Source organism: Indicator indicator, chromosome 36, assembly GCF_027791375.1.
Source record: "Indicator indicator isolate 239-I01 chromosome 36, UM_Iind_1.1, whole genome shotgun sequence".
In the NCBI taxonomy this organism is placed as follows: domain Eukaryota; kingdom Metazoa; phylum Chordata; class Aves; order Piciformes; family Indicatoridae; genus Indicator; species Indicator indicator.
In genome coordinates, this window is record NC_072045.1 from 1,405,550 (window position 1) to 1,427,297 (window position 21,748).

Below are 21,748 nucleotides of genomic sequence, written 5' to 3' on the forward strand. Positions count from 1 at the left end.
GAAGATCAGGTCCAAGACCACCTGAGGAACCTGGACACACTTAAGTCCATAGGAAGCAGCAAGATGCAGCCCAGGGTCCTGAGGAAATTGGGTAATGTGGTCCCCAGCCATCTCCACCCTGTCTGAAAGGTTGTGGCAGGCAGGCAAAGCTCTTAGTCACTGGAAAAAGGAAGCAGCCCTCCCATTGCTGAGAAGGGTAAGAGAGAGGTCCCTGAGAAATACCAATGAGTCAGCCTCACCTCACTGCCCTCTCAGACCATGCAGCAGATCCTCCTGGATGTTGAAACTCCCGGAAGACAGGGAGGCAACAGCCAGCACAGCTTCACTGACTCTGCCTGACTCACCCAGCAGCCTTCCAGGATGGAGTGACTGCAGCTGTGGAGCAGTGAAGAGCTACAAATGTCACACACCTGGAGTTCTGTAAGGCCTTTGGTGTGGTTCTTCTCAGCATCCTTGCCTCTGAACTGGAGAGATCTGGTTTGAGGATGGCTTCAGAGATGATGAAGACCTGGCTGAAGGGCCATGTCTGAAGAGTGACAGTCAGTGGCTTAACGTCCAAGTGGAGTCCCTCAGGGGTCCATCCTGGGACCAGTGTCATTTTATACCTTCAGCAGTGGTGTGTCCAGTGGGATTGAGTCTGCAGAGAAGACCAAGCTGAGTGGTGCAGTGAATTCACTCAGGTGAAGGGATGGCATCCAGAGGGACCTTGGCTGGAGGAGTGAGCCCAGTGAACCGCATGAAGTTCACCAAAGCCAAGGGCAAGGTCCTGTGCCTGGGCTGGGCTAATCCCAAGCACAAATAAAGGCAGGGCAGTGAGTGGATTGAGAGCAGCCCTGCAGAGGACTTGGGGGTACTGGTGGTTGACAAATAGGACATGAGCCAGCAAATATGCACTTGCAGCCCAGGAAGTCAACCATGTCCTGGGCTGATCCCCAGCAGTGTGGGCAGCAGGGGCAGGAAGGGGATTCTGCCCCTCTGCTGTGCCTGCTGAGACCCTCCCTGCAGTGCTGGGGCAGCTCTGGAGTCCTCAGCACAGACAGTGACCTGTTGGAGAAGGGCCAGAGGAGGCAACGAAGATGATCCAAGGGCTGGAAGCTCTCCGCTGTGGGACCAGGCAGAGAGACTTGGGGTTGTTCAGCCTGGGGAAGAGAAGGCTCCAGGGAGACCTTCTGGTGGCCTTTCAGTGCTTAAAGAATCTGAGCAGAAAGCTGGGGACGGATGTTTGAGTAGGGCCTGCTGGGACAGGATGAGGGGGGATGGCTTGGAACTAAAAGCTGTCAGGTTTAGACTGAACATAAGGAAGAAATATTCTGTGCTGAGGGGGTGAGGCACTGGAACAGGCTGCCCAGAGAAGCCGTGGATGCCTCATCCCTGGAAGTGTTCAAGGTCAGGCTGTTTGAGGCTCTAGTTGGAGACGTCTCAGCTGATGGCAGAGGGGCTGGAAATAAATAATCCTTGAAAAGGTCTCTTCAACCCAAACCAGGTGTCTGTGATCCTCCCACGGAGGTGGCACAGGATGAGGGGCTCCAGCAGAACACCCACAGCTCTGAACTGGGAAGTGGTCACATGCACCCCAGCATGACCAGCTGGTGCCAGGGACCTTGTGCAGCCAGCAGATGTGACAACCTTACCTCAGCTCTGCCCTGGGCAGGCAGCCTTATGCCAGCCCTGCCACCTCCCACATCAGCAGGGCCCTGGGCTGGTGCCTCTCATGGTCTTGATGACTCAGAGCTGCTGAAACAGGAGATGAAAAAAAAAACAGTTCCTGATAAAGCTTCATTAACCCACTGCAAGCACAGCCATGGGCCCCAGCTGTGCCAGCTGTGCCCCCAGGCAGCAGAGCACATCTTTGGACTCCACAAAAGGGAGAAGGGTTAGGGGCCAGGGCAGCTGGATCCTGCTCCCACCCAGCTTTGGGACAGGAGTGTCTCCATGCAGGCAGGTTTGCAGCCTGCACTGTGGTGTGTGTCTGCCCCACACCATGGACAGGTTGTAAGCAGCTGTGCTGGCCAGAGGAGCCTGTGGGGACAGCAGAGGGGGCCTGGGACACCAGCTCAGCCCCATCTGTCACACCGAGGTGAAAGACCCCAATGTTCACCTGGCCCAGAGCCCAGCACTCTTTGGCAAGATTAACTTTTGCCTCCAGTTTTCAGTGCCTCACAAGGCCTTGCTGTGACACAGCCCAGGAGCCAGAGCCATCAATGGTTCGATTGTTCACAGCCACAGCAGGCTGGGGACTGCCAGTGATAAAGGCACTGCCTGTGAGGTGACCTCAAGTTAAATGCAGCCAAAGTCCAGCTGTGTGTCACAGCTGCAATTCCCACCCAGAATGGTGTCCCTGGCTGGGGTGGAGAACAGGAGCACAGCCCAGGGCCTGGCCTCCTCTGTCTTCTGCCCCAGCTGGTGCTGGTGCTGGTGCTGCACCTCTCTCACTGACCCTGGTACCAGTGCCAGAGACAGCACCCTGAGATGTCCCTCTGGTGGGTTCACAGCCCAGCCCAGGCTGTCCCTGCCTTCTAGGTGATGTTTAGCATGCATTGGGAGGAATGTTGAGGATGCTATTTCCATAACATCCTCATAGAACAGCTCAGGAAATGTGGCAGAGATGGTTGGTCCAGGAGGTGGATTGAGAAGTGTCTCCACACCAGAACTCAGAGAGTGGCACAGAGTCACCTTGGAGGCCTGTGGCCAGTGGTGCTCCCCAGGGATGGGTACTGGGTCGAGTTTTGTTCAATATCTTTATCAACGACGTGGCTGAGGGCATTGAGAGTACCCTCAGCAAGTTCCTGATGATACAAACCTGAGGGGGTTGGCTGACCCCCCTCAGGCTGTGCTGCCATCCAACGTGACCTGGACAGGCTGAGAGCTGGCTGCAGGCAAACCTCATGAAGTTTAATAAGGACAAGTGCAAGGTCCTGCATCTGGGGAGAAATAACAACAGGCACCAGGACAGGTTAGAGGCTGCCCTGCTGGAGAGCAGTTCCACAGAAAAAGACCTTGGAGTGCTGGTGGACAGCAAGTTCTGCATGGGACAACAATGTGCCCTTGTGGCCAAGAGAGCCAATGGGATTCTGGGATGCATCAAGAAAGGTGTCCAGCAGGTCTAGGGAAGTTCTTCTGGCTCTCTGCTCTGCCCTGCTGAGACCACACCTGCAATATTGAGTCCAGTTTTGGGCTCCCCAGTTCAAGAGAGACAGAGACCTGCTGGAGAGAGTGCAACAGAGAGCCACGAGGATGCCTAGGGGACTTGAGCATCTCCCCTGTGAAGAGAGACTGAGATCCCTGGGGCTATTTAGTCTGGAGAAGAGAAGACTGAGAGGGGATCTGATCAATGTGTATAAATATCTGAGGGGTGGGTGTCAAGGGGGCCAGGCTCTTTTCAGTGGTTCACAGTGATAGAACAAGGAACAGTGGGTGCAAACTTGAACATAGAAGATTTCACCTCAATGTGAGGAGAAACTTCTTTCCAGTGAGGGTGCTGGAGGCCTGGAGCAGGCTGCCCAGAGAGGTTGTGGAATCTCCTTCTCTGGAGACTTTCAAGACCCACCTGGATGTGTTCCTGTGTGACCTGCCCTGGGTGATCCTGCTCTGGCAGGGGGTTGGATTGTATAATCTCTGGAGGTCCCTTCCAAACTGTAACATTCTGTGATTCTGTGAACAGTCAGAGCTGTTTAGCATGGACTTCTTCATTAGCCAGTTGAAGGGTGTCAACTTTAATATTAAAACCACAGTTAATTAGGCAAAGGTTGTTGTTTGGGCACCCCAGCACCAGAACCTGCTTTGCAGTTGGGGTTTTCTGTTCTCTGAGCCCTGCTCCAGCAGTTTGAGCCAAAGCAGAGCTGTGTGATCTTCACAAGGCTCCCTCCTGCAGCTCTCTGGCAGCAGCCTGGCAGATCTTCACTTCACAAACACTGCTGAGGGTCTCAAAGCAAACTGAGGCAATGTCTCTGAGACCTTGCTCTCAAAGCTGCTAACCCAACCTGCCTCCCTGTCCCACAGCCAGCTGGGAGGTTTTGGGTTGCTTTTCAGTTCTGGATTTCAGTTTTGGGACTCCCCAGTTCAAGAGAGGCAGGGACCTGCTGGAGAGAGCCCAATGGAGAGCTATGAGGATGATGAAGGGACTTTGACACCTCTGCTGTGAAGGGAAGACTGAGAGCCCTGGGGCTGTTTAGTCTGGAGAGAAGTCTGAGAAGTCTGATCAATGTCTATAAATATCTGAGGGGTGGTAGACAAGATGCAGGTGCCAGGCTCTTTCTGATGGTGCCCAGTGATAGGACAAGGAACAATGGGTACAAGCTGGAGACTTTCCAAAGCCACCTGGATGTGTTCCTGTGTGACCTGCCCTGGGTGACCCTACTCTGGTAGGGGATTTGGACTCCCCAGCCCCTAACATTCTGTGATTCATGACACCATCCATCCACAGCTCCTTTTGGCTTCTTCTCTGCAGGTGGCAGCAGAAGAGGACAGGGAGACCCTGATGCTCTGACAGGCAACCATGTCTGGGGTGAGCAGGACAGCCACAGGGGTGCCAGCACTTCCTCTGCTGATGGCTGAGGAGCCATCAGCACAGTGGGGGTGGAGGAGGGCTCATGCCCTTGTCTTCAGATGATCCTTGGGGCTGGCCCTGATGGCTGTGGGAGGCAGAGGGGAGCCAGCTGTTGCTGTGCTGCTAGAGCTGCCTCCTCCTCTGCAGAAGCACTGGCCTCCTGGGACGCAGTGTGTCACCAAGCATGACCACACCAAGCCCAAGGCCCAGGAGCTGGCTTTCCACAAGGGTGATGTGGTCACCATCATCGAAGCCATGGAGGTGAGCCTGAGGGACCTGCTGCCCCAGGAAGGCACAGAGAGGGTGGGACCCACGTGCCATCAGCTGAGCTGCCAGAGCCAGTCTTGCCTTGCCAGCAGGATGTCCCTCTCCTTCCCTTGCTCTGAGACCCTCTCGCCTGCAGGGCAAGGGCTGGTACCTGGTACAACGAGACAGGGCAGGAGGGGCTGCTGGCAGCCAGCACACTGCGGCAGCGAGGAGCCATCCGCATTGACCCCAAGCTCAGCCTCATGCCGTGAGTACAGCTGGGGGAGGATGGGGTCTGGCATGCTCCCCCCAGCCAGGGGTTGGGTGGCCAGCTGGGGACAAACTTTAGAGACTCCCAGTTGTGTGCACCCAGCTGGGATGGATCTCAGCGGGAGGGATTTGTATGCAGTGAGCTCTGCGCAGCTTCGGCAGGGGCTCTGCTTTCCCCATCCCGCTGCCAGCACTGGGGGCAGCCTGCTGGCATGGCCCTTCTTGCCAATGCACCTCTCTCCAGCTGGTTCCACGGGAAGATCTCAGGGGTGGAGGCAGTGCAGGAGCTGCAGCCCGCCGAGGATGGTCTGTTCCTGGTGCGTGAGTCCGTCCGGCACCCCGGGGACTATGTGCTGTGCGTCAGCCGCAGCGGCACCGTGATCCACTACCGAGTGCTGCACCAGGACAGCACCCTCAGCATTGACAGCCAGCACTACTTCTCCAACCTCATTGACTTGATTGAGGTGAGAACCCACCCCCGGCAGTGAAACCCCACCCCAGGCATTCAGCCCCACCAGCACTGGCCCAAGGGCAAGAACCTCATGGGCTCACGCAGAGCTGAGGCTGCTTCTCACCTCTCTCTTCTGTGGTTCTCACTGGGTTCCATCACTTGGTGTAATTCTCCATCCTTGCCAAAGGCTCATGGTTCCCACTCAGTTTGGGGTGCAATGAGCACACCTGGGATGCCCCAGAAATGCCAACCAGCCATGCCAGCAGCAGCCTGAGTTCCCTGCCACATCTCTGCCTGTTGAGTGCTTCACACATCAGCAGAGCTTGGGCATTTTGAAAAATGAAGACCTTGGCAGCCTCTGCCACCCCTGGACCCCTCATGAGATCTGAGCCACAACAAGGCTTTAAGCTGTTTTGCTGCATTTCCTTCCTCTCCAAGCCTCCTTCTCACCTGCTGACCCTGTGGGGCTCCCAGGCTGCCACCTTAGGTCCCTTCCAGAAAGGTTTTCCTCAGGGCCCATCCTTGCCCTGTCTTATAGCTGCTGCCTGACTCCTCTCCAGGGGGTTACACTCTCCTATTTTTCCCTCATTTAGACACATCCTTCCCCTTTCAGCTGCCCTGCCCTGCTCTGTAACCCCAACGCTGTCCAACTGCCCTTGGCTGCTGCAGCACTCACCAGGTGGTTTAACCAGACTCACCAATTGCATTCCAGCAGCATCCCACCAGCTCACCAGCAGCACCCCATACAGCCCATCGTCCCTCACAGTGTCTCCCTGGCTGTGCCCAGAAGGGAGCAGGGCTGAAATGTGGGCTGTGAATGGCAGAACTGGGGCAGATGTGGCATTTTGCTCCAGATTCCTTGAGGGTGGTGATGGTGGTGAGGTCCTGTGGAGCACCCCATGGGCGTTTCTTGGGCATCACTGCATCACCTCCATCTGCTCATCCCCTGGCAGCACTACATGAAGGAGCAGGGAGCCCTCTGCACCAAGCTGGTGAAGCCCAAACTAAAACCTGGAACGAAGTCAGCCGAGGAGGAGTTGGCCAAAGGTAGGAGATAGCAGGAGAGGGTCATGGTCTGGGTTTTGGGGGACAAGGCAGCATGGCCCAGCTGGTGACCCCTGTTAACCTGTCCTTGTGCCTGTGCCCAGCTGGCTGGTTGCTGAACCTGCAGCACCTCACACTGGGAGACCGCATCGGCCAGGGCGAGTTTGGAGGTAGGTGAGAAGATGAGGTTGGAGGTTCCCTGCCTGCTGCCTTCCCCAGTGGCACCCCCTAACGTCCCCTCCTATGGCATGGGGGCTCAGCCAGGGATGTGGGAAATTGTGTCCTGGGCTGATCCTGACCCCTCTGTGTCTGCTCCCAGATGTCCTGCAGGGAAGTTACATGGGGCAGAAGGTGGCTGTGAAGAACATTAAGTGCGATGTGACCGCCCAGGCCTTCCTTGCTGAGACAGCTGCCATGACGTGAGTGCCCTGTGGGTAAACACGGCCCAACCCTGCCCCACAACTAAGGCACAAGCAGGCACCCCCTTGACCTGCACCCCCCCATTTCAGGAAGGTTAGGCACAAAAACCTGGTGTGCTTGCTGGGCGTGATCCTGCACAACGGCCTCTACATCGTCATGGAGTTCATGGGCAAGGTGAGGGCACCCAGCCAGGCTCTGGCCAGCAGCGCCCAGCACTGCTCTCATCTGGGGACAAAAGCTCCATTTGGGGGCTGACCTGGGCAGATGCCAGGTGCTGCAGCCCCCGTAGAGACAAAGTCCCCTTGCAGCCCCAGCCCCTTGGTCCCTATGTGTTTCTCTTCCTCCATCAGGGCAACCTGGTGAACTTCCTGTGCACACGGGGCCGAGCTCTTGTCCCAGCCCAGCAGCTTCTGCTCTTTGCTCTGTGAGTTCCTCTCCCTCCCCACAGGCTGGGCAGGGCTGCTCTGTGTCCTCCTGGGCAGCCCCAGGGACACACAGTGACACTGCCTTCTGCTCTGCTCAACCGTGGCAGGGACGTGGCTCAGGGCATGGACTACCTGGAGTCCAAGAAGCTGGTGCACAGGGACCTGGCTGCCCGCAACATCCTCATCTCTGAGGAGAACGTGGCCAAAGTGAGCGACTTTGGCCTGGCCAGAGTCAACCCCAAGGGTGCAGATGGCACTTTGCTGCCGGTCAAGTGGACGGCCCCAGAGGCCCTGAAACACAACGTGAGCAATGGCAGGGAGGGAGCAGGGGCCAGGAGGTCCTCTCAAAGCAGCTCATCCCCTTGGCTTCCCCCTGCTTGCCCCCTTCCTGCCAATTTGTCCCTGTCCTGTGGTGCCTTCTGGCACATCTAGACCCTCTGTCCTGCCCTCACCCTGGGGCAGCTCCACTGAGATGTGGCCAGGTGGACCCAGGGCCAAGGAGGTGATGGGATTGGAGGGGATTCACAGCCCAGGGAGCTGGGGTCAGTGGGGGGCAGGCACTCTCTTGCCCTTGGGAAGGGATGAGAGCTGAGAACAGACCCCAGCCAACTTCAGCCTCCTGCTGCTGCAGAAATTCTCCTCCAAGTCAGACGTGTGGAGCTATGGGATCCTGCTGTGGGAAACCTTCTCCTTCGGCCGAGCACCGTACCCCAAGCTGGTGAGTGCCATGACAGGGGATCCTGCAGGTCACACCCTGCTGGCACTGATGGGACAGGGACATCCTACTGGGCCCTGGCCAGGACAAGACCCTTGCAGGGTGGAGAAGGAGTGGTCCCAGATGGCTTCTCCATCCTGCCAGAGCCTGAAGGAGGTGATGGAGCTGTTGGAGCAGGGGTACCGCATGGAGCCCCCCGAGGGCTGCCCTCCCACCATCTATGCCCTGATGAGGAGTTGCTGGGAGATGGAGCCAGGCAAGCGGCCGTCCTTCAAGAAACTCGCAGAGAAGCTGCAGAAGGAGCTGAAGCACCTGAGGGATGTTTAATCCCCATCCTGCTCCCAGGACCTGTGGCCAGAAGCCCCCTGGACCTGCTGGGGTTGGGAGCAGCACAGCAAGGGGTGGCCAAGCAGTAGGGTGGCTCATGGTGCCACTCTCTCCGGGGGGACATAGGGCAGCATCTGGGGAGAAGGCTCTCTGCCCCTGGGATGCCCGAAGAGGAGTCAAGAGCCTCCCTCCATCCTGGCACGTCCTTCCCACCACACAGACCAGAGAAGCTTCCCATGGGACTGATCTCCCCTGACCCACCAGGGACCATGCCCCACATGCCCCATGCTCAGCCCTAGACAACGGGTGCCACATGTGGGGTCCCTTCAAGCTGCCCCTCCTGGTGATGTGGGCCAGGATGGGACATCTCAGCTTGCTAGAGGATGAAGCCCCAGACCCACGGCAGGCCCATGCCAGCCCCGCACACAGACACTGGGCACGAGCAGCTAAATCACAGGGATCTGGGCTTTTTGATTATACCAAAGAAATTAGTTCAACAGAACCTTTAAGCCTCTGGGCTCAAATTAGGCCTTTCCCTCCCTTGGGACCTGGCAAAGCCCAGTGAAAGGCTTAGGGGGGCCCAGGAGCTCCAGCCCTCAGAGCCCCCCACACTCAGCCCAGTCGCTTTCCCTGGGGATTATTCTGTTAATCTGTGGCTGTGTGGGAATTGCCTGCACTCAACTCCCAGAGCCAGGCAGGGCCTCCAGCAGTGGGAAGCCCCCAGTCCTGCAGCTCCTAAGCAATCTCCACAGTGAAGCTGGGATTAATGGGGGCACAGGGCCACACGTGCATGGTGTGCACCCTGCCCCTGCCTCCTCAGCCTCCCAGCCGTTTAACCCCCAGCTGGTGTTTGGGGCTAATCCTCCTGAGTCTCCTCTGCACTGACTCTTGCACCTCCAAACATGCTGTGCTGGTGTGGGTGGCTCTGGGTACCCATAACACAGGAATCCCCCCCAGCAGGATCTGACCCTGTAGGTGTTGCCCTCCACCAGGGGGGGAAGCAGGGGGAGGAAGGGAGTCTTTTATCGCAGTCTGGGGTGCACTGGGGTTCAGTAACTCCTTCCTCCTCCCCAGTGACCTGACTGGGGAGCAGCCCACTGTCTTCCCACACTGCTGTTCCCCCCAAGCACCCCTGGGTGCAGCAAGCAGCATGGGAAGGTCTTTCCACCCCAGTGGCTGTGGCTTCCCCTCCTAATGCTTTAATCCACCCCTGATCCACGGTGCCCCTGGGGCAGTCGCTCCCACTGACCTTGCAGGCGCTGGCCCCAGGAAGGGACCCGGCATTGCTGGGCACTGTGGAGCACAGTCTGCCACAGCCACCCACCCATGGCCTCCTTTTTCATGACTGCCCTGAAGAGCTTCCACCCAAGGGGCCCCCCAGGGATGGCAGGGTGGGCACCCTGCCCAACGGCATGGCCTGTGAGGAGTTTGAGGAGTACCAGCGGCAGCTGCTGGAGGAGAAGTAAGGCTTGTGGGGCACAAGGGCCATTGCAGTCCTCCACTCACTGGGACCGGGACCACCCTCTATGGGTTGTTCCCAGGGTGGTCCAGGGACAGGGAGGCAGCCAGGGCAAGGGACAAGGGCACAGTGGGTGCCCTTTGGTGCCTCTCCCCACAGTGTGGCAGGTCCCTGTGGGTATTGGCATGGGGCTGAGTCAGTGGTTTGGTGCACTGTCGGTGACAAGGGACACCCCAGGGTGTCAGTGCCCTGGAGCAGTGGGTATCACCCTTGGAGTCAAGGGGTGACAGCATGGGACACAGCATCAGGGTCTCACTTCCCTGGGTACTGGATACTGTGGGGACCCAGTAGCCCAACACCTGTGAGCTGAGAGGCCCAGAAGGAGCAAGTCCCTCCAATGGGCACATTCACTGAACATCTCTAATGGGTGCTGGGGCTGGAGAGGCAGGATGTGGCCCTCACCCTCTGATCCCCTTTGCAACCCTCCTATGGATCTTTGCATCCCCTTCTCCTCCTGCCCCAGCCCAGAGCTGGCACACCCATTGTGCTGCTGGAGGACCAGGGCAATGCCAGAAGGGTGTTGGTGGGGGCTTGGTGAAGCCCGGGGAGGGTCACTGTGGTGCCTGCTGCTGCAGGGTCGAGCGGGACAAGGCATTTGCACAGAGGAAAGCAGGCCGGGCTGCCGTGCGGATGCACCTGCGGGACAAGTACCATCTGGCCCAGGTAAGGAGCAGCCCACCCGTGACGAGACCTCGGGGGTCTTCCCCTGCATGCTCCATCCTCTGGGACAGCCCCAGGCCCGGTGGCTGCTGGACGTCCCTGGGATGGGAGATGGCTCCTGAAGAGGGCAGCAAATGGCTGCTGTCTGCACCTGCACCATCTGCTGCCAGCCTCCATCCCACGGCCCCAGGCTGAAGGTAGACAGCCCCACGTCCCCCCAGCACCCCACTCCCCCGTAGCACCTGACTGGCCCTGAGGAACCTCCTGTTCACCATCCAACCGCCCCATAGCTGGTGGATGCCTGAGTATGCCGACGACCCTGACGCTGTCTCCCACCCGTGTGCAGGACGAGCGGGATGGTGGCCAGCTGCATGTGGCTGGTGGCACGGCAGAGCTGCCGCAAGAGCTGGCTGCCATGGTGCAGGGTGAGGAGGAGGAGGATGGCGACACCGGGGTCTTCACCTTCTTGACGAAGCTGCGGGAGGTGGAGCTGCAGGCACTGTGGGACCGTGCGCTGGGCGGTGTGGAGGGGGTGAAGGAGAAGAGCTCCCTGATGTAGCGGGAGCCCTGCCGGGGGTGACAGCAGCAGCACTGGGGCTCAGTTCCTGCCTGCCCAGGAGTGATGAGATGAGGGTGTCCTGGGAACTGCTACCTGAGGGGTCCAATCCATGTGCTGGGTCTGGGTTTCCTCCCCCAAACCATTCCCTGTTACCTTTAAGGGGTGCACTGGATGGGTGCTAAGATGCAAGATGACTGAGTTCACTCTGGTCTTGCTATCTGAGCCCCTCCCCACAGTACCCCTGGTGTGAGCCCTGAGATGGACAGGCAGTGGTCCCTGATGCTCTATCACTCCAAGGACCCACCCTGGGGCCTCACAAAGTGTTTGCTTCAATAAACATAGTGTTTGTTGGCAACACTCTGGCCTTCCTGCACTCTTCCCTTTGCCTGCAGGAACTCTGTCCTGGGCAGGGGGGAACACACGATGACAGCACTGCACCAGAGCTGCCCCATGTGCCCCAAAGCCAGGACCCAGACCCTTACACTCACTGGCTGCATCCATCCCTTCCTCTGCAGCAGCCCAGGGACAGCACACCAGTGCCAGTGGGACCCAGTGCCCGACCCATGCCATCCCCTGGGGGTAACACCAGCAGGGGAGTGGGGGTGAGTCTGGCAGCATTTAACCCACCCACAACATCCTTGAGCAGGCAGCAAGGTTCCTTGGGCTGGAGCTGGGGTGCCTCAGTGCCTCTTGCCCCTCTGGGAATTTCCTCCCTGCTCCTGGGCATTCGGCAGCCACACTGGTGCTGGCACTGGCACTGGCACTAGCTTAAATGGCAGCGGGCCGGAAGGCTGGGGGCTGCTGAGATCACTAATACCTGCCTATTTTAGTGAGGTCTAATCTGCCTGAGTCGCCTGTCCCCGAGGACTAAGCTCGCTGAACCCTTGTAAAATGTGCCCGGGAGCCGCTGGGAGCCACCGGGAGCCGCGTTGCACCCGCATGAAAGGAAGGACGTTCTGAGCCGCCTCCGGGCTCCCCATGCTGGGGCCATCTGCTCCGGAAAGGCCTGTGGGGACGGGCCCGGCTCCGCTGCCCACGGCTCGGGCGGTGGCGATGGGAGGAGACAGCTGGATCCAGCACAGGTGCGGTGGGAGTTTTGCCATGGCACTCACTGCTGTCACCACACAAGGAGCAAGGAGGACCCTGGGTGCTTGAGGTGCTCAGTTCCCCCCTCGGGCACTCACCCTTCCAGGGACCAGTCAAGAGCCTGGTGACTGCTGGAGCATCCCAGGACGTGTGTGACAGGCACCAAAGGGCTGGACACCTGCAAGCTTCCTCATGTTCTGTTGCCCTGCTGGCCCTGCCATCCCCACTGGCCCTGCCGTTCCCACATCCCCCATCCCGGCCAGGTCCCTGATGGGGTGGCAGCCACCCAGCACAGCCTCATTCCCATCCCACATCCCCACTTTCCCCAATGCTGGGGCTCAACACTGATCTCCAGCCACTGGGATGGTGACACTGAGGTCCCAAACACACCCTGTACCTCCCAGCTCCTTCATTCCTGCTCTGCACTGGGGCCCCATCCTGTCCTGATGGGCAGTCTGGATCCCAGTGCTCCCAGTGGGGCTCTGCAAAGGCTCCCAGCACTGACTTGGGATTTGGGTCAGGACCCTCCACCAGGTCTCCTTGGCTAATCGTCCTGTCTGTCCCCCATCCCCACCCCCCCCACTCTGCCACCTGCCTCCCACTCAGTACCCTTTTGGGTCACCCCTGCTGCCTCCCCGCCTGCTCAAGGCCTCTTAATGAACTAAAAAAGTGATAAATCCCAGGCCGAGCTGGTCACGTGAGACTGGTGGCCCTCGGCCGCCCCCCGGCCCGACCCCCGCCTCCGGCCCCACCATCCCAGTAAGCTGACACAGCGTCTCTAAGCGTTAGCAGCTTTGCCTGCTAATAGGATTAGGGAGGTTTAAAACTGTCATTTGAGTGAACTAAACCCCCTGATACTCTGCATTGCACCTTCTTAACCAATTTGCCTTCAATTAGGGTAATTGGGAAACTAGCAAAGAAGTATAGCATTAATATTTTAAAGTGATGAAGTGATTACGAGCCTTGGACGAGGAAGCAAATCAATTTGCTATCTGCTCCTAAAAGGCAATTATAATCATTTGGCAAATGAGCCTGCTGGCTTCCCCCCAGGCAAGCCAACACCTTAAGGCTGTCAGCAGGAGCAGCACACTGCCCATGGGCAACACCAGAGCCAGGCAGCCAGGCAGCCAGGCAGCCCCTGCCCCTAAAACCAGCCCTGGCATGGCGACACCTCCCCATGCCCACCCGGGCAGGCAGCACTCTGGAGGAAGCATCCAAGGGCCACTGGAGCAGGACACCCAGCTCTGGCACCTGCCATGGTGTGGGCACAAATACTGACCCCAGGCAAGTGGGAGCAGCAGGGCCAGATGCCCACTTGCATCCCTGGCCCCACACAATCCCTGTTCCTAGGGATGTCTCCAAACATTCCCCTGAGGCGACAACCCCTACACTGCCCTGCTGCAGGTGGGGCCCTGGCAGCACTGAATGGCATGGGGATGTCACCCTATTCACAGGGGCTGTGTTGCCCCCATGGTCATGTTATACTATCTCAGAGTGATTCCAGTGTGTCCCCAGGGTGGTGGCATGCTGTCCCTGAGCTGGTGGCATGCCACCCTCAAGACAGTGTCATGCTGTCCCCAGAGTGGGGTCAAATGGAGCATGTGTGAAGCTGAAATGGCCTCAGGCCCAAACTGGGGCACAGAGGTGGCTGTGGAGCCCTGTTGGCACCATCCTTGGTGGGGGGAGGGTACAGACCTACATGGGCCCAGCAGCCACCCAGCACAGGGTGGGAGGGGTCAAAAAAAGTCCCCTGGTGACATTTGCCACCTGAAAGGGGAACTGTGGCAGGGAGAGGAAGCGAGTGGGAGGAAGCTGAGGTGATGGCTGGGGGTGGCAGCTTTTGCAGGTGGCAGGAAGAGGCTTTTGGGAGATAGTAAAAGTGAACAGAGACAGAAGAGGACAAAACTCACCCTGGAACAGAACTGAGCACACCCCACTCAGAGCTCCCTAGAACCCCCATTGCACTGTTCCTAGTCCCCATGCTGGGGTCCCCAGGGCAGCAGGGAGGAGGGGGGGGGGTGTGTTTCTGTTTCCCAGCCTGGCTGCCTCTGCCCCACATCCCCACATCCCCACATCCAGGGCCCATGGACAGTGCCCAGGGACAGATCCCCAAGGCTGTACCCTGGCAGCTGCTCCCCACGGTGTCCCCATGCCCAGTCCCCACACTCAGTTCCATGTCCATGATTTATCACCTCACCTGGTCCCATGGACAGGGTGCCCAATGCCTGCTCCCATGGCTGGTCCCCACACTTGGTCCCCCTGCCTGGTCAGCTACCCCTGGTCCATACCAGGTCCCCAGTGCTGTTCAGGATGCCTGGTCCCTATGGGTATTCCCCACATTTGGACCCCATGCCCGATCTCCATCCCTGTCCCTACACCCAGTGCCCATCGCTGCCTGTCCCTGGTTCTCACGCAGGCAGGACTCTGCAGCCAGCATCCTCCAAAGCCCACAGGGCCACACACGCCGTCACTGAGGCCACCCCCAGGCTCACATCCCCATCCGGCAGCGATGACACCCACTGCAGCATCCCCATCCCACCGGGGCTTGGGGTGCCTGCCCCGGACCCGAGCCCCAAGGCAGAGCCTTCGCAGCCGAAGGAAATTCTCCTCCCTCCCCGCCACGGCCCCGGCCTTTCTTCTCCGCTCCCCCTGTTTCTAATTCTTTTTCCTCGCCCGTAATGAGGGGATTACAAGGCAAACTCCAGCAGGACGCCTTTGTGGGGAGACAATCTGAGTGGGGAAGGCAGTTCGGGGCTTTGTCCGCCGCCACCCCCCCGGACCCGTGCTGGGGGGACATTTAGAGCAATTACTTGTCCAGAAAGTAACTGTCAATCATTCTTAAAGGGGAAGGCCTCCAATTAATAACCTTGTCTTAATCCTTTGGACTCATTTCCAATCTGCGGTGCCTTGGTGACATCTGCAACACTAAATAAAGATTCTCCGGAGCCTTAGCACGGTGGTTCTGTGACAAATAAGAAGACTAGAGGCAACTTTGGCTGCCAAAGCTGCGAGATTGGTGAGCTTGAGCCGCTTGTTTGGTTCCCAGGAGGGGCCGGCAAAGTTAAATACTCCTGGAAAAGCCGAGTTGTGCCCAGCAGGTAACGCCGTTTTATTCCACTTCGGGAGGAAGCACCGGGGGAAGATGCTGAAAAAGGGAGCGGGTGGGGCCGGGGCTGGCAGCCTTCCCTGGAGCCCTGGGAGCGGGTGGCGGGTGCCAGGTGCCGGGCACCCACCAGCGTCACTTGCTGTGATTTACACCTGGGGAGGGAGGACAGGAGCCACCCACGCTCCCCACTGCCCGCACCCGCCACTGCCAACAGCCCGACTCGGGGGGCCGAGCCCAGGGGGCCGAATCCTGGCACCCGGAGGGACTTCTGAAGTAAGAAAATGGGACCTAGCCAAAGATGGGGCTGTCCCCTGGCTGTCGCCCTCTCGTCCTCCGCTGCTGGGCGAGGTCACTGGTCCTCACTGCTGCTCTGCTGCTTTCTGGCACCTGGACACTGAATTTTTTTACGCACTTCAACCAGAGCTCGATGCCATTTCTGCTGCCTTTTCGGGTGTCTTTAACAGCAGCCCTCCCCTCCCCTCCCCCCGTGGCTGACAGTCCCTGCAGGAAAACCACTGGTCTGGAAGTGGAGTAGATGGGGAAAGGGGGGGGAAGGGAGAGAGGGAGGCGGGGAACCCTCCCGAGCCTTCAGGTCCTTGTGACTCCCAACACAATTTTAAAGCTTAAGGGCTTAAACCCCAAAGTTGCTGTCGGGATGACAGCAGCCACAGAAAAATGTCCGACGGCAGCAGGGAGGACTGCCTGCCGTGCTCGCTCAGCACTGCCCGTTCGAGGCAGCATTCCCAAAATGCCGTGAGCGAAGGCTCTGGGATCCCTGGGCCGGCTCTGGCAGACGAGGACTATGGGGTGGCCATATGGGGTGGCCAATGCCAACATACTGCAGCCCACCCGTGCTGGGGTCCCCTCTTCCATGCCCAGGGACATCCATGCCCATGGCCAGGCTAAGGCAGAACTGGGTAGGGTGGTGTGGCTCTCACCCCAGCCCCATCACGCAAGGTCTGGTGCTGCCGTCCGGCTCCAGGTCTCACCTGATGGTTATTTTGCTGTTCTTTGCCTCACTCCTGCTCCCATGGCAGGGTTTGCTCTGCTTCCCAGCAGTTTTTAGCCTCCTTTGATTTCAGATGGGGTCAGAGTGGGACGATGATGGAGGCTGCCTTCAGCCCTGGCGCTGATCTCCATCACCACACCTTGTCCCTGTCACCCTCCATTGCCCCACATCTTCTCTTCTCCCTCTTCCCCAGCCCCACCCCAGCAGCCTGTCTTGCCCATGCCCCCCAGTGCACATCTCACCTGTTCCCATTGCCCCAGTTTTCCCTGATTCCCATCCTCCAGCCCCAGCCCCTCCATGGGGCTGTCGGACATTCCCCTGGGGCAGCTAGGGGCCCTGATGTGGTGCTGGGATGCCCAGGGAGTCGATGGCCCAGGCAGGGAATCAGGGTGCTCTGGGTGCTCACCCCCTCTCCCTTCTCCTTGCAGGTGCAGAGCTGCACAAATGAGAAGCAGGTGAGTGAGAGCGAGGTGGCAGCAGGGGACTCCATCCCCTCCCCATGTCCCCAGCCCCAGGACACACTGCAATGCTCACACAGCAACAACAGGGCCCCTGCTCCCCCCATCACCCATTTACCCCTCCCTCAGGGCACCCCATGCTGCAGCATCCAATACCCCTGCCCTGGCTTGGGGTGCCCCCTAAGGCACCCCAAGATTGCAGTCCCCCTGCAGCCACAGGGCCAGGCTTGGAGCCAGCCAGAGCCCCTGGGGCTGCACCACAGCTGGTGAGGGGCAGCAGCACATCTCAGGGACCAGCAACTCCCAAAGCCCTACATGCTGGCACCACACCCACACTGCATACCTATCTGTCCACTGCACACATGGCCCCTGGGCTTGCACTGCTTGTGCTGTGCATGCTGTGCCCACTGTCCTGCACATGTTGCACACATGGCACACACCCAAGAATGCTGCAGAGGTGCCAGCACTGGCAGGAACTGGGCACCCACTGCCCATGCTGCATGCACAGACACTGCACATGCTGTTCCCCTGCATGCAGTGTGAACTGCACTGCATGGAGAGTGCTGCACAAGCCACAAGCACCTCCACTGCATGCCATGTGTGCACTGCACACAAAGGCAGCACATGCATGGTGAGGACACTGCACCGTGTCCTCACAGCTGCTGGCATGGATTCACACTGTGCTCACACCCTGCACTGAGCTATGCACACCGCACATGAACTGCACACAATGCACACACACGTCCTGTGCATATGCAGCACAGACACTGCACCCTGAGCACTACACCCCTACTGCACACACTGCAGGCAGCAGGCACGTGTCACAAACTGCTCTGCAGAGCTGCACCCACACTGCACAGACCTCCACACCCTCCGCCCCAGGCTCAGCACACCACACCTTCACTGCACACCACCCGGAGCACCCTGGGCACCCTGAGTACCCTGCCTGAGCACTCTGAGCACCCCAGGCAGCCTGAGCAGCCTGAGTGCCCCGTGCCTGCCTGCAGCGGCAGCTGCACACATCCCTGTGCCCACACAACCGCTGCAACCTGCTGCTTGAACCCATACTGCCCACTGCCTGCCCACTGCCTGCCTATTGCCTGCCCACTGCCTGCCTCGGCACTCCCTGTGCATGCCATACGCAGGCAACCCAGCACATGCACAGCCTAAGCACCAGCCGGCACAGCCCCTGCATGCTCCCACTTGGGATGCCCACTTTATCCCTCCCAGAATTCATCACCATTCCTTTCCCTCCCCACACCCACCTGGGTGAGTTTCTGCTGGCAGGGCTGGGCAGCGCAGCACCTTCCCCTTGGCAGAAGTGCCCCAGAGATTGTGGCTTCCTGCCCCATTTCCTCATCTGCCTGCATCCTCCCTCTAGAAAAGGATCCTTAATCCCCAGCAACTACTGCAGGAAGATTTCAGATGCTGGATAAAAAGCTTAAAGATGAAACATCACAAGGGTTGAAAATGCTGTGTAAGAGTGCTAAGGGGCTGTAGGCCAGGGGATGCTGCTAGGACTCTACAGCCATGCTTGAGGACCAACACTGGGTTGTCCACTGGCTCAGGGCTGGACTTGTAGCCCATGGAAAAGACTTGCTGGAGGAGAAGAGCTGGGCTGGAAGGAGGGAGATGACTTGGTGTCGGTCTCTTCCATGCTAGGGCAGGGGGTAGGACAGGTTGGTTGTAGGTGGCAGCACTTTCATAGGATCCCCAACTTCAGGTGACATTTTCCTAGCAGCTTTGGGTGGGTGCAGTGGGCTGGGGGCATCTCACAGTGGAGCCCAGCAGCAGGGTGCCCAGGGCAGCTGTCCCCAGCACCACAGATCAGTCCCCAGAACACTGTGGCCCAGGATAACACTGCAGCAGCAGAGAGGATTATGCCTTTGCATAACCTGTTCCTGGGGCTCTCCCATCCTCCTGTCTGTCCCTTGTCCACCGAGCCCCAGCCTGGGGCTGCAGAGGGCCACTGTCCCCATGCCCCAGCTAACCCCTGCGGTGCCCTTGCAGGTGCCACCATGTTCTTGAATAAGTGTGAAGGGGACCTGGGTGAGCTGCGGAAGCCAGGGGATGGTGAGGGCACTCCAGCAGCTGCCGCTGAGGAGGAGCAGCCCAAGAAGAAGCACCGCAGGAACCGCACCACCTTCACCACCTACCAGCTGCACGAGCTGGAGCGCGCCTTCGAGAAGTCTCACTACCCTGACGTCTATAGCCGCGAGGAGCTGGCCATGAAGGTCAACCTGCCGGAGGTCCGCGTGCAGGTAGGCTGCCTTCTGGCCCCAGCATGCCGGCTCTGTCCCCTGGGCAGTGGCAGAGGGTCCATGCCAGCACTGCAGAGCTTTGCTCTGCTCTCAGCTCCACCACTGATGCCTTGCTTTCCGCCTCAGCCTCCCCACTGCTCCAGATGGAAGCAGCATCCAGACAGAGCCAGCTCCTGCCACAACCAAAGAAGGGATTTAGGGACTAAACCTTCCTGCCCCATGAGGTCCCAGTTCCCCCCATATGCCAGAGGCTCCATTTGGGGAGGGAGATGGTTTCCAGAGATTTCTTTCCCTTCCTAGTGGTGCCTGCTCCCATCCCTCCAGCTGATCCCATGGGAAAGAAGCCAAACCTCAGCCACTTGTGACTACAGATCTTTAGAGCCACAAGAGCACAAGATCCTCCTGGATGTGAGGATTTCAGGCTTGCCAGACTAGGGCAGTTCCATCAGGATGGCAGAGTTGAGAAGGTTTCATTCCCTGGGCTTAAGCAGAAGCTCTGTGGGGGAAAGATGCAACCTAGGGTAGAGCCTGGGGGCCACCAATCTGCTTCCCACTGTCCCTAGTACTGATGAGCTGAGACTGAGAAGGGAAAGGATCAGGGAGTTGAAGTGACAAACCCACAGCTAAGTAAAGCAATAATTCCCTTACAAATGGGCTGAGTTTCCCAGGCCTCAGCTCCAGCCCAAGAAAACTAAGCCTTTTTCTGGGGAGGCCCAGACCACAGGGACATCTTTCCTATCTCTGAGCAACAACTGGTTACAGAGAGCGACAGAATCATTCAGGTTGGAAAAGATCATCGAGCCCAATCCAACCCAACACTGCCAGGTCACCACTAAACCATCTCCCCCAGCACCACAACTACAGATCTTTTAAATCCCTTCAGGGCTGGAAACTTTGCAGCCTGGCCCAGGGCTTGACAATCCTTTCAAGGAAGAAATTCTTCCTCATTTCCAATCTGGTGCAACTTGAGGCTGTTTTCTCTCATTCTAACTCTTGTTCCCGGGGAGATGAGACCAGTCCCACTTCACTCCAACCTCCTTTCAAGGAAATGTAGAGTCTGAGAAGGTCTCCCCTGCACCTCCTTTTCTCCACGCTGAACAACCCCAGTTCCCTCAGCTGCTCCTTACAGGACCCTTTAGTGGTTTCATTCCTCATCTTTGGACAAGAAGTTTTGCATCAGTGTGGTCCAGTGTCCACCAACACCCATGGTCAGCCCATAGGACACATCCCCTCCACCGTTTAGGTGTTCATCCTTACTCCTCCTTTGCACTGCACAGCAGATGGCCTGTGCCCTGTGCTGCTGGTGGCTCTGGGGACATGGGGACCAGCTCTCCAGTTAGCAGCACTCACAGGGTGAGATGTCACTGCTGGCCTTAGCTTTGGTCCCTCTCATTCCTGCTGGATTTTGGTGCAACTGTGGCAGTTTGGCTTCTAAAAGCCTTTACCAGATAATGTTCAGATAATGTTATCCTGAGGCCTGGAGGGATGTTTGCAGGGCCGTGGAGCAGCTTTCCATGCCTTGGAGATCTCTGGGGTTTATGGGAAAAGTTTGGCAAAGGTGCATGGTGTGCTGGGCATTTCTGGAGCCCTATGGGGCACACCACGTGGGACCCAACACACAGCGCACCCCACACCAGATACAATTCCCCATACAGAGCACCCAACTTAGAGTACACAGGCCCCCTGAGAGGGACCCTCTGGGCACAGTGGGGCTCACTCTGGCTCTCTCCTTGCAGGTCTGGTTCCAGAACCGACGAGCCAAGTGGAGGCGGCAGGAGAAGATGGAGGCCAGCTCCATGAAGCTCCATGACACCCCTGTGCTCTCCTTCAACCGGCCTCCCATGACACCCAACGTGGGGCCCATGAGCAACTCTCTCCCACTGGATCCATGGCTGACGTCCCCCATCTCCAGCGCCACCACAGTCCACAGCATCCCTGGCTTTATGGGAGCCCCCCAGGCCCTGCAGCCCCCATACGGAGGGCACTCCTTCCTCAACACCCCTCCACCAATGGCACAGGGTATGCAGCCCATGGCCCCCACGCCCTACCAGTGTGGCACCACCTTTGTGGACAAGTACCCGCTGGAGGAGGTGGACCAGAGGAGCTCCAGCATCGCCTCGCTTCGCATGAAAGCTAAGGAGCATATTCAGACCATTGACAAGACCTGGCAGCCCATTTGATGAACACTCCCCTCCAGCCTCTCTGGCCCCTGGCTCCTGCCCCCCAGCACCGGCTCAGCCCTGGGGCGGGCGAGGGGGTGACAGTGAGATGCTCAGTAGGATCAAACCGGGCACAGAGCAGGGATGCCAGTCTGCATCTTCCTTCTGCAAAGGTAGAAGGTAGTGCTTTCACTGTCAGTGGAGGGACACAAGGTGCTGGTGGGACCCCACCACGGGGCAGTCACTCATGGCCTCTCTGCCTTGCCGAGGCACCAGCCCAGGCTGAGGATCTGGCCAAGGCTTGGGCATCCCACCCTGCTGCTGGGCCACCCACCATTTGCAGTCGGACACCTCCTTTCCTCAGGCTCTTTCCCTTTCCTTTTTTTTTTTTTTTTGTTTTTTATTTGTTTGTTTTTTGTTTTGTTTTGTTTTTTTAATGCTGCAGATTTGAACAAAACTGAACAGAAAAGCTCTAGTTTCATAGGGA

General features: G+C 58.5%; 3 protein-coding genes across 3 annotated transcripts; all 3 read left to right on the forward strand.

Annotated features, from left to right (window-relative positions):
* Positions 1-4,495: 4,495 nt before the first annotated feature.
* Positions 4,496-8,444, forward strand: MATK (megakaryocyte-associated tyrosine kinase). Its single transcript, XM_054396105.1, is given in 13 exon segments — positions 4,496-4,504; positions 4,694-4,807; positions 4,950-4,966; positions 4,968-5,060; positions 5,307-5,526; positions 6,467-6,560; positions 6,662-6,727; positions 6,877-6,976; positions 7,067-7,151; positions 7,328-7,401; positions 7,510-7,705; positions 8,034-8,120; positions 8,262-8,444. Coding segments are annotated over 13 exon segments (1,338 nt in total).
* A 1,326-nt stretch (positions 8,445-9,770) lies between these two features.
* LOC128978289 (complexin-3-like) lies at positions 9,771-11,182 on the forward strand. Its single transcript, XM_054396106.1, is given in 4 exon segments — positions 9,771-9,804; positions 9,807-9,906; positions 10,539-10,626; positions 10,970-11,182. Coding segments are annotated over 4 exon segments (435 nt in total).
* A 7,677-nt stretch (positions 11,183-18,859) lies between these two features.
* Positions 18,860-21,282, forward strand: RAX2 (retina and anterior neural fold homeobox 2). The gene is made up of 2 exons (XM_054396287.1): positions 18,860-19,102; positions 20,839-21,282. The coding sequence occupies exons 1-2, from the start codon at positions 18,860-18,862 to the stop codon at positions 21,280-21,282; spliced, it is 687 nt and encodes a 228-aa protein (XP_054252262.1).
* Positions 21,283-21,748: the final 466 nt, after the last annotated feature.